Source organism: Nelumbo nucifera, chromosome 4, assembly GCF_055504915.1.
Source record: "Nelumbo nucifera cultivar China Antique chromosome 4, China Antique-T2T, whole genome shotgun sequence".
In the NCBI taxonomy this organism is placed as follows: Eukaryota; Viridiplantae; Streptophyta; class Magnoliopsida; order Proteales; family Nelumbonaceae; genus Nelumbo; species Nelumbo nucifera.
Window position 1 is genome coordinate 24,705,799 of NC_142652.1, and position 13,019 is coordinate 24,718,817.

Consider the following 13,019-nt stretch of genomic DNA (forward strand, 5'->3'; position numbering starts at 1 on the left):
TACCTTAAATCTTCTTTTTTCTTTTCTTGAAACCCTTAAATCTTCTTCTAAGGCTGGAATCTGAGACCACCCCTACCGAAAGGGAAACATCCATCATTGGGTCTTGGGGTATTGCTGTTTCAATTTTCAACTCTTGCCTTTTAATTGGTATTTATTCTGAGGACGTGATTCTACCATGAAAATATTGGGAGAGCATAGTGCATAGACAAGTAGGGCTGTAAGATACTGTGATCAGTTGTCTAATCAGAATATGAATCTCTGTAAGCCAAATGGGAATAGAAAATAAATAAAATCCGAGTCAATCAGGAGGTGGTTCCCTTCTGTTGGCAATATACGCCTGTAATACTCTCTGCTTTCTGTTCAATTAAAAGGAAAAGGACAAACTCGGTCCATTAACACACCTCTTTCCTTCTCTTTAATTTTTAATATATAACGTGGAAGCTTGGATTCTGTCTTCTGAAAGGAAAAAGAAAAGGAAGTAAGAGGTGAAACTGCAACTCCTTTCTGCAGTTCAACCTCCCAGAATTTATCTCTTGTTTAATTAAGAGTTCTCTTTATATGCTGATCCCCAAGGATAAAAGTTCGTACACATTTTCCTTTTCTTTTAAATTATATATCCCAGTGATAGTGCATTCGTGCACCATTGACTTTGTTTGATATATATATATATATATATGTATCCTCCTTCCAATCAACTTCAAGTCTTCAAATCGTGCAGTAGTGGCTAGATAGTATATAAGCACATTGTTTTTCTTTTTTTGTTATTTACTTTTTAGGGCATCGGTTGCCTGGTTATAGATTTGATAATGCTATAACTAAATAATCTTTTCATTAGATATTCTTGAAAGAAATAAAAAAAAAAATCTTTTCATTAATTCCTGTATAGAAATTAAGACTCTTCACTCAGTTTTTTTTCTTTGTATAATAAACATTTCATGACTATCCTCATAGTATCTCGTGTTAGACCTACATGACTATGGTTAGGAGGACAAGAAGTATGCTTTGAACAATTTATCAACCAGATTATATACAAAGAAAAGAAAGGAACAAATTTTCAATCAAAGTACAACTTTTCTTGAAAGTTGAAACTAGTGAGGTAAAATCGAGAGATCACTATACTGAGGTCCAGTAACATCGTCCTTATCCACTAAAACAACTTTAGCAGCAAGGTCCATTAGGTGCATACGCCAAACATCTCTGGATCACTCTTGCTTGGTGCGGTTTAACTTCATCACAAATGAAAAGCTATATTGCATTACTTTCTTTGTCCTTAGGATCATCATGTCAGCATTACTTCGTCATTCACAATGAATAGTTTTCAATAGAATCTTAGGGCTCATGAGTACATGAATCCATCAAGAACTTGTTTTGGCTTGTTCCCCAGTATTTTGTGCTAGAATTGTTTGTTATTGGCATCTCGTCAACGTGGGTCCTGCCCGGCTTCTTAGCAGCATCACCAAGCCTCCATATCTACACTGCACAGTGACACATCCTGATCTTATGGATTCTTCCTCTTCTCCGTTCCATTAGTATGGTACCATATGCCTTTCCTTTAAGTAGCTCTATGAACTCAAGCTCAAAAGTAAGGAGCTAATAATTAATTAATCTTTTTGTGCTCTGATGAGCGGTATTTTGGTCAACCCACTTCATGATGAACACGTGGACACTACTAGTGATACAGCATCCCACTTAGCAAGACAGTTCGTCGGCTCGACATGCAGCAGTCAATATCAGGTACGAAGCCGAGCTAGAGCGAGCTCGAGCGAGCTCGGCCCACAGTGTCCCCCTCAGCAAACTAGCTAGCCTGCTCGACACGTGGCAGCCAACACCAGGTATTCACCCGAGTTGGAATAAGCTCGGCCCACGACGTCCAATACCGTAGAGTAGCTCGCCGGAGTAACACATGGCAGTCGGCCAACATCCCCAACTTGTTCGAAACAGTCCCACAAACAACGCCTGCAACAACACTATAATCGCAGCTTGAAGAACGGACCACCGAGTTGACCGCCCCCAAACCAGTAAGTGACCTATAACCACAGCTTGGATCTAGCAATTAACTGACCAATACACCCTGGGATTTAGGAAACGGCTCCACACAAGGCTCATAAACGTTGACTTACAGCACCTGAACCTCAAGAAGCAATCAAAGGACCCTAGAACAACTCCCAAGGGGTTAGCGCACATAAGCTCTCACTCTTTCATATTTTATCTCTCTAAGAACCACTCAGACTTAAACATCGGAGTATCCTCCTGGGGCAAAATTTACCCAAGGACTCTAACCTCTTTTCCTTTCAGCTCCTAGCTTAGCAAAACAGCCCGCCTCGCACCGCAAGCCGAATTCAGTCCAAACCACCTCATCAGACATGGGAGAGTGAACAGATTCTGTGCCTCATTTATTGATGGGCCCATTTTTGACTTCATCATGCTCTTTTCTCCGGTGTCGATTTAGAGGAAGACTAGGGTTTTGTATTCACACCAACATACAGGCGTCTATTTCTAGGTGCCTACATAAAGAATTAAGCATTGAGATGATACGTTTACAAACCTATTATTTGGTCTAAAGCACTTTGATTCATAAAAACATAGTCCAAAGTATTTGGTCTTGCATCACCACCCTTTAGAATATTATGCCAACAGTACCAGCATTTTTGTTATGTATACGTTCTTGCTATTTATTGAGTGTGTCCTAAAATTTGATGCAATAATTCAGAATAAAAAATTGAACCCGAAATTTCGTCTTTGGGGTGGTGGAGTAAAAAGAACTATTTATGTAATTCAGGTGGGAACTTCCCTCATGACGAAAAGGTGGTCTATGTAAACATGTGCGGCGTAATTAGATAAAGACCAATAAAAATACCATATGGAAAACCTTTAAATGAAAATTAAGTAGACTCTTTTCACTAAGTGGCATGTTCAGTAAAGCATAATAAATGGAAGAGGTCTTCTAAATAATCAATTTGACTACTTTCACCATATATTGGCTAATATTTTAGTAATGTGGAAGATGATGTGACCAATCTAAACCATCTATTAATTGATATAGATCCTTTTGATTGACAATGAGTCAATTAAGTGCCTAATCCTTGTCAGTTTTACCATAATTTAGACCTTTTTGGAGCTTTAAATCTTGTTCTAAGTAAAGGCCTTTTCTTCGCCACATGACCGTGGTTTATAATGCTGAAATGTGCCCATTGAACAGCTACGAATAGGGTACAGTATTAGGTTAAACCCAATCCTCCTTGACCCATATGTTGAATTTATTAAAATACCTCTAGTTCTTATAATTAAATTACCAATATACTAGGAATATATACGGGTTTTAAATTGGAAACCCTAAGCCTTTTTCACCCATTTACCCTCCTTAACTATCCCTCTATGTGACCTCAGCAGTTGGCCATCATTCCTCCACTGTTGGACTTTGTTGTTGTATGTTGAATGTTGTTATGCTGGCCTATGCCTCAAATTTTATGCATTATGAACTCATTGTGAAGAATATGAACTTATGTATTATGTGTTGAATTTAATAATGCTTTGAACCTTATGTGAATGATAATTGACAGTTTATATATGATTTTTATATGCTTCAATCAAATAATAAGAAATTTTGATGTTTGTTCATGTTATTTTATTTATTTATTGTATATATATAACAGGAAATTAGATGTGGGTTTTGGACCCAACCCACCCCACCCCACCCTCAAATGCAAAAAGGATAGGGTTGGGGAGGATTTTGCATTTTCATGTATGAGAGGGTTTGGATTCCACAAATCCAACCCACTACAGGTTTCGGGAGGATACAGATTGAGAGGTTTGGGGAGGTGGAAAGGGTCTAAAATTTACAAAAATCCTCCCGAACATGCCCCATTGCCATCCCTATTCATGACTGTATCCATCCTACCTGCCACAATAAAGGATAAAACCAAACATTAGAGCCTTCTATATTGTACCTGTATACATATATTATCTAGGAGGCCACTATACATGAAAATGGTCATATTTTATTTGAGGGCCACATTTAATGGGATACTTAGGGAAATTCCATCAGAAAGTTTTCAAAAGTTGGGGGGCCATGTCCTGAATGACATCATCTATTCTTGTCCATTCCTTTTTTTTCTCAAAGTTAGTATTTAATACTTAAAGGCTTCAAAACAACTTTTCCCAACAAAAAAAAAATAATTAAAAGAAAATAATATTTTAAAATCACCTGCCATCTGAATTGCTGACACTCTATATAGTTTATTAATGTGTGTGGCAAACAATTTTAGACTGGCATAGTGGCCTTACATATCCTTAGAAATCAATAATAACCACATCTGACTTATTGGCTTCACACAATTTACTGGTTTCCAACTTCTGATTGAATCTTCACCTTCATCAGCAACTATCTTAGACAACCTGCTTGACAGAAAGACCATAGTGAATGGCATTTGATATTGCAACTAATAACAAGACTGCTCTCGTTCTGCGGAAACACCATTCATGGAGAGATGACAATAATGGCGTGTTCATGTGTGGAAAAAAAAACCATCAATTTATAATTGATTATATAATAATGGTGCCATATCAAAATATCTTGGTTGAACCGCTCATATATATCTTGGTATGTAGCTTTTCCACATTATTTTGAGCCATTCAATTTTTAGCCTATGGATGTTGAACAAAGGTCAAGAAAATAGTTGAGGACCTTGTGAAAACATGAAGCATTGAGTTTGAGGGAGGTTCAACAATAGAGAAAAACAAGCGCATAAAACAAATAATTATTGTGGTTTGTCACATAAGATGGGTACATCCATGGGGAAGGATCATGTGAAGACCACAAAGTACAAAACAAGCTAATGGTGATTCCTTTCTAATTTTGTCCCAAAACTACTGCAATACAATTATTGATGCAATTGATTAGCAGCAAGGTGATAAATACATGCTGAAAAGTAGTGTCTCCTCCCATTGTTTAGACCCACCCAAACAATACCAAAGAAGAGATCTGGGCTTCCCTATCCAGAGTTGCTATGGTTGTATAATATAGAACTTAAGACACAATTTTAAATCATTAGAACTCATTGTTACCATGCATAGGAAAAAGAAAATTTCTTGGGTAAAAAGGTGAGATCTTTATTTTGGTCTGGAAATATTTAATTTAAATTTTAGTTTTATATACCAGAAATTTAGTGAAAGTGTTCACCTAACAGAAAGGAGCCCAAAAAATCAGGGCATTGCATTGTTGCTATACAAAAAGTTTCTAATCGATCATTGACCCATAAATTTCGAACTTATTCCTAATTCCTTGGAATTCTACAAGATTCAAAGGAGAATTCTACCTTAGATGGTCCTTTAGAATTAGATTGGTAGAGCCATCTTAATTCTTTAGACAGTACATGCATTCCTGAATTATGCACTTAATTAGTAATAATCATATATATTAACCTTTTTTTTCTAAATAACCATTCAAAATTCCTTCCTCATTTAGTGTCACTGACATACTTTATGCTGAAACAGGAAATCAATTCCAATTCCATGCTGACTCAACAAGTATTATGTGCAACACCTTGAGGAAGATATATTGCTGTGAGGTAGAGAACTAGCAGGCTCATTACTAGCACCATTACGTTTTTCTGGTTCCTAGCTAGGTTGAAAACCATCAAAAATATGATGGGATTTCTACAACACAGAACATAGGTCTCACGGCACAGTTGAATGTCTTAGATGCTAGGGGACGGAAGGTAAATCGATTTGAGGTTTTCCCATCTAATTTCTGTAGTGAATTGAGAAATGTATTTGTCACTTCAAACTTTTTTCTTCTGCTTTAAATCCTATAATATACATAGATGAAATAGTAAGACCTTTAATAGACCTTTTTTTTCTCCTAAAAAATCATTTCACATCCATAGGAATTCAACAAACTTGCAGTGCCTTGACAATGTCAAATCGTCATTGCAATTAGTTGTCTTTAAGTAGATCTTGAAATCTCTTGATAGTGAAATTCTCACCCAAATTGACCTTTAATTAACTCATAGACAATAATCAATATCACACATGAACTGAACACAGAATGAGAAATAATTACACTACTAGTAGGCATACAATTAATGCCATGCCTATGTAGTATTTACCACATAGCTAGACATAGCACTTATGAATGACTTCACTTGAATTTTTTTAGGGATAAATAATAAGATGGTGTAAGCAGATAATAATAGGAGCCTAATTGAATAAAATCATTTTTTAATTAAGTCTATTGTTGCTTCAGTAAAAAAAAAAAAAATCAAATATGGCACTTAGACCTTTTGCATTGATGAAATATTAGTGCTGAATATTCTAAGTAGTTTTGTAGATAATACGTTGAGGATTTATTATGTCATGCAAACTCTTTGAAATTATGATCTTATCCAATTAGCTAGATATGTATGATTATTTGCACTATTGAACTAGTGATTTCTTTTACTTATTAAGAGAATTCTTAAAAGCATACTTATTTTAGAACGATGGTGTGCAAAGTCATTTGAAATTAATGGATGCATTCTTATTCTTATTATTAATTTTGGAATTTGGAGACTCATTTTAATTCTACAACTAAAAGACTGGTTGTTTAAACATCTTTACCCAAAAAATATTGAACGGAGAAAGGACACAAACTTGTTACTTTAGTCCAGAAATTTTCGAAACAATTTATGGAAATTTGTGGATAGAGGATGAGGAGCAACTCAATGTATTTTCTTTGTTAGCACCTCTCCATTTCTTGTGTAAGAGAAGGGAGTTGAGGGGATGTCTCAAATAAAGACAGTGACTAAAAATATAAAAAGAACAATGAAACCGTAAAGAACTTACTTGACCTACTGTTTCATCCAAGTAAAAGTGGAATTTTTAGTCAGGATTAATAACGCATTTTTCACCAAGGTTATAGAGAAACTGGACAAGGTATGCCTATTTAGTGTTAATCTTCCTATCTAGTTTGATCTGAGACTGAAGATTAACAATCATAAAGTATACCTGTGTCAATATATGAGTGCCTTTTCCATGGTTTCTAATTAACACCAATTCATGGACAAACCAAGGGTTTACGATGCCCTCAGTTTTCTATTGGCGAAAACTAAAAGCATATAACATTGTCATGAAACTAAATAATAATTTCATTTGATAGTAGAATTTTTTTCATAGGTCTTAGACATTAATATATATATATATAGATAGATAGATAGATAGATAACATTGTTTTCTAAATTTTCAATTAAGTTCTGAAACAATTATACAATATTGATCAGTATTTCCTACAATATCATGATAGTTAAAGTCACTTTTCAAAACCATTCTCAAAATTATCTTAGTTTTGATGCATTAGTTTAAAAATGCATTTGCATAATTTGTCAACTCTATATTTTATTTTTCAGATATCGTTTAAGCTTAGTCCTACAATCTTAGACTATTTTGTTTTGCTGCTTGTGTTATTTAGATAGACTAAATCATGTTAATTTCTTATTTTATATACAATCCATTTTACATGCATGGTGATTTTGTTCAAGTTAGTTCTCTTTATCTTAATTGTCGTCTTACAAAAAAGTAAAAGTAAATACTAATATTCCATATACAGGTTAATCCACCATCTCAACACAGTCTTACTTTTTTAAGGCCCAAACTTTACTCCAAGTTGAGGGGTGCCCACCTTCATTTTTATAGAAAGGAGAGATATAGAAACCTTACCCGAAGAAAAGCTATGTTTCAAAGGGGTTGCTCCTTACAAATTAATATAAATAAAACACTCGGACCAAACCTTAATACCAATATAAAAGAAGAAACTGCATTCTAACCTTTAATAGATAAGCGCTCTCTATAAAAGCCAAATCTTAGACTTCTCTGGGAAACATTTTATGGTGATGTCATACCTGGGATGTTTGGAGGTTACAAGAAATGTTAATGAGATCATTATAAGCTGGCTGGATGTTCCTCTAGATCAGTCTTATAGCACCAGCTCCTTCAGACATCTCTGAGAAGACTCGTAAAAATGTTTTCATTGTACAAAACTGTAAAGGTAAACTTACGAATTATCTGAAATCCACTAGGGTACATGTGAAACTGCAATAAGGGACTGGTTACTCTCCTGGCTGCTGATATTCTTTTTTCCCCCTTTTACTCTCCTAGGTGATTTTCAAAGCCTTAATTGACACATCATCTTCATCTTTACTACAAATATTAGCTATCATCTTTAACACATGAAATTTATAGTATCAAGGCACAAGGAACATATTTGTATAAAATAGATTCTGATCATTTCCACCCAAGTAGTTTCTGATACTTCAATTTCAGAAGCTGCAAAGGAGAAAATTTCTATAGGAGAGTTGTTTCTCAAAGAAACTCTATAATACTGCTTATCATCTTTCTTTTGTCCCGTTCAATTTGATCAAGAAGAATAGTAGATTGAAACCAAAATAATAGCTTAAAGGATCTTATTGGTTGCAATGTACTTGATAATATTTTCTATTAGTGGATAGTCCATCTGATTCTATTATTAATATTATCTATGTTTTTCACGGTTGTTTCAATATTGAAAGAACTGAATAAAATATCGTTTGTAGAAAATATTTCTGATGAGTAAAGGAAAAACCTTGGTGACAAACAAATATGGAGAAACATGTTGGATGAATTATGCACTTCGGCATTTCCACTCCAGGGAATGAAATATTACAAAGAAATGTAACGATTCACCATTCTTGTGCAACTCTTTGGACTTTTCTTTTGTGTTTCCTTTTTGGTTTATTCCCCTACCACTTGTGTAGTCAATCGGCTTATCATTAAATTACTTTGTAACACAAGAAAACAAACAAAAGCAATCAAACCACAAAAACCATAATAATAATAATAATAATAATAATAATAATAATAATAATAATAACAACGATAATAGAGAGAACAATAGAGAGAAAGAAGAATGGAAAAGAAATTTGCGCCTAATTAGATTGAAAACTATGATCAGTTCTTCGATCTTCGCTGACCAAAATTCCATACACAATAATTTCTTCTTCAATGATATTCCCTAAGGGAAGCACTTGAAATTTTAGAAAGCCAATTTGAACAAGCAAAGATACACTTGTTAACTACACAGAAGAAAAGTAATAGGAAAGGGAGACACAGAAATAAAAGCATAGCTTTTTCTCATAGAGATATACTAAAACAAAGGAAATAGTAAAATGAACAATGCTCTTAACTCAGACGCTTAACTGTGGTAGTCTTCCCATGGCTTTCTGTAGAAGTGAAAATCTGCAAACTGAGACGGCAAATGGCTATATGGGGTAGATAGGACACTGGAGCTAGGCATTCGTTCTTGTACATTACCTGTCGATAAATGCAGGTTTTGCTTACATCACCATGGCCAGAATGTGGTTGCAGTGCTGTCGATGTCCCAGTTTTCGCAAAAATTAGGGAATTGGTTATGGTTGTTGGAAATAATTGAACTTTCGTGCTGGTTGAAGATCAGACATGTGCTTGATTTGTTGGTTGTAATCATGAAGGATTCCACAACAACGTCGTTGCTGCTAGTCCCCTGATGCTCTATTGAGTGAGCGGTTGGTCCTTCAACCTCAGCAATCATATCCATGGACCTCATTTCATGGCTGTGGGAACCCCTCGATTCATCCTCAACTTCTATGGGGCTAGAAGACCGTAAATGGTTCAAGTTATAGGGGGGCGCTTCGGTAGGACATTGTTTTTGTTCCTCAAGACTTCTACTCCACAACTTTTCTCTTGTTCTTTTCCTTGCCCTTTCTCTTGCCTTCGCCCGGGACTCTCTGGCAACGAGATGAGATGCAACTTTACGCAACTGTCTGATCTTTTTCTCCTTCACTGAGGATTTCCCCCTGGGGATGATCCCCTGCCGGTCTTCAGTGTTGGCAGCCTCGTCGATTCCAGACACAGCTTCGCATTCAGATGTAGAAGAGACACTCTTGGCACCACCGCTGCAGCTGGGCTTCATTTGTGGGAGGCCTTTATAAGCAAGCTCCTTGATGGCAGCCTTCGACTTTGTGAGCAGCCATTCAACAGTTTTACTTGCTTTGTCGAACCCGAGCATGTCTTGGAGATCGAAGAACCTACGGGCAATTTCAAGGGACAATCTCATTCTGCGGTCTCTTGGACCTTGAGCAGTAAAGATCTTACTATGACGATCTCTTTTAGCAGATCTCCTTCGTGGCATCTGCCGCTCAGTAGAACTAGGACCAACAGAGTTGTTTGTGTTGGACACAGCAACATCATCAGTCGGTGTGTCTTTCTTGCTCGAAGTCGCCATGTCAATCGCACTATGAGCGGTTGTCTTACTGCAACTGGTATTGGCGGCCAATAGCTGTTGCTGTGGTAGCAATTGACCCTCTAACAGCTCGTGATGGCGTTGGACAAACCCTCCATCGTCATCGCGGGGGTGATGGTCGTTGTTGTGGTCAATAAAGATGGGAGAAAATTGGAAGAAAGAGGAGGGTGGCTCCTGTTTAGAGATAAGGCCAACATCAGTGAATAAGGGTCTGCTGAACATGGGATAGTCGGTGTGTGAAAGGCCGCTGCCACAGACACTGTTGAAGGAGGGGAACATCTGTGGCTCCTGATTGCACTGGACAATCGTATCTAAAGCTTTACCAGTTTTCAGCTTAGAATTCTAGAACACCCACTACTGTCTACAAGGACGTGGCATCTCATGCACCTTATACATAGACTTTATACCCTCTCTTGAAAGAGTTCCCCATGCTTTTAAGTTGTCTGAGAGTGTGGACTGGAGCTTCAGAAAGAGGCTCCCAAATAGACAGAGGATGGGTTGTAGAGGGTTGAGATGATGAGTGAGGAATGGTAAATCGGAAGCTGGTATTTATTGCAGACAAGCGGCCATCTTTATCGTCATACTTCTTTTTTTTTCTTTAGAGCTAGTTATTGTGCTCATTGGACCCTGAGAAAGAGAGAGAGAGAGAGACCATGTTGTGGGAAGTGAGTGGATGTAGAACACTTCGTATTGTGCCACTTCACGTGGGAGCAGGTGAAAGATTGACAGCAACAGTTGCAACTTTTCGAGCCCGTATTAATTCAACAAATAAGTGGGCGGATGGTAGAGCAAGTTGAGTTGCATGGTTCCATGTATTTGGTGGAAGAGAGAGAAAGAAAAAGAGAAGTTGTACTACAGTGGACAGAGGAAGTGATGACAGGATTAGTGGATTAGGGTTTGTAAAGCCTAAAAATTTATTCCAAGACAGTACGCCTATGACATATCGCGGAGCTTCCCCGTGTCCATATCTAGAAACCCTCAAGGAGGACAATTATTTCACTCCCAGCTCCGAAGAGCATATACATATACAATGACAAGATCGAGCCTACCATGGGGGGCAATGCTCCTTTAGAGTCTTTGACTGGGCGAGTTCTAGTCGCTTTCACTAAAAAGAGAAACCCATATCTCTCAAACTACCTCATCTCCTCCCATTTTTATCTCCACTTCTCTCCCATTCTCTAATCTATGAATCTATCCATATTATAAGAGGGTCTATATATGCATGCCTAGTCACAATAATTGTGGGTTGTGGGCATCGTCATTAATATCTCTTTGTGTTTGATCAGTTTCCCCTAGTGACGCGTGCTCCTCCGTTTTTATCTTTATTAGGGAGCCAAAAAGCTCTCTCTCTCTCTCACACAAAATGTCAAGAAAGGTTGGCTTGTGATTGTACTTGCCACTGCTGTTCAAGAGACCATCTCCAAACCCTAGCCAATCACCAGACGCCATCATAATACAATCCTTCCAAGTTCCAACTTATCTTGTATGAAAATGGTAATAGTCCCATCCACAATCGAAAACCCTCTTATATACATTCCCCTCATCCTGCTAGCGCTTCTATTTATGCATGCCGCTCTTCTCTCTCTCCTGCACTCACTCACTAGCTGACCCGCTTTGGAGGGGCATAATTACAAGGACCACATGACATCCAGAGTGAGAGCTGGGGTTTTGTTCTTTTTATTTTGTTGAGCTGGGGTTGTTCGAGGGTTGTTTTCAAGGACAGGATAACTATGACAAAAAGAGAAGGTGAATGTGCCATATTAGGAATCGTGACAGTGAGAGCATAAAACCATTAAAGTCATGGTTAGGTCTACAGACATTGGATAATGTGGCTTTCATTTCAATAGATAATAAAGAGAGCCTAGTTTATTCTGGTGTATTGTAAAAGCCGTTTCTGGCCGCGACCAGTATTATTCATGAATTCATTTATTATATCATCATAAATCCACTTATTATTCTACTGTTCCTCTGTGGACTTTATTAGTCTAGACCAGCAGCTTACATTTTGGATCATAATTGGCATTGGGAAGGAGGTAAAACCATTGGCCATAGTACTTAAATCACTTGTACAATTTTTTCCGAACCTCTCAGGTTCTTTTGTTTTAGATAGGCTTCTGGGTCCAGGGTCCAGACACACTTCAGAGTTCAGAGGCTTTATTTGTTAATTAGGCCTCTTTTAACAAAAAGCGGAAAAAGCATCCAATGAGATTTTAATGACAACTTCCCAGAAACTCTTGCGAGTTATTGCGAGAGCTAGCTGAACTTATAAGGTGATCCGTTTTATGTGTTGTTTGGAAGTCAGGTCTGTATTGGTCTTATCCTGTACACCTGGGGGAACAGGTCTACATTGGTCTTATCTTGTACATATGGGGAAATGTTGTTGGGTTTGGTTGCTGTCAAATAGAGCCTAATGATAAAAGTACTACTCAGCCACTTCGTTTCATCCGTCACTTGGCACGTACACAATCATGCACTTCTTTCCACCTCCGATTCCACAGGATTGGAAAAGTCGCACCTCTTGCACAGGTGGCAAGCACTGGCTTCTTCTATACGGCCAAACAGTTATGTCTGCCTCAGCTTGCTTGAGTACTGCTCTCTTGGCTTCCAATGTTGCTGCCCGTTTTAATGCCCGATTAATTGGTTATATATATATGTTAAACTCTGATTAATTAAGCTGAAACAGCTGCCATGGAAGCAGAGTAAAGAAATAAGCTTTCTTTCTATCTGAATA

The 13,019-nt window shown here is 37.3% G+C and overlaps 1 protein-coding gene across 1 annotated transcript; it reads right to left on the bottom strand.

The window, feature by feature from the left end:
* Positions 1 to 8,920: 8,920 nt before the first annotated feature.
* LOC104603052 (uncharacterized) lies at positions 8,921 to 11,419 on the bottom strand. The gene has a single exon (XM_010266979.3). The coding sequence runs from the start codon at positions 10,565 to 10,567 to the stop codon at positions 9,350 to 9,352; it is 1,218 nt and encodes a 405-aa protein (XP_010265281.1). The 5' UTR covers positions 10,568 to 11,419; the 3' UTR covers positions 8,921 to 9,349.
* Between the last annotated feature and the right edge of the window lie 1,600 nt (positions 11,420 to 13,019).

Bases quoted from the DNA above. Each gene is read 5' to 3' on its own strand.
- LOC104603052 (XM_010266979.3), bottom strand. From the start codon at position 10,567: ATGTTCCCCTCCTTCAACAGTGTCTGTGGCAGCGGCCTTTCACACACC.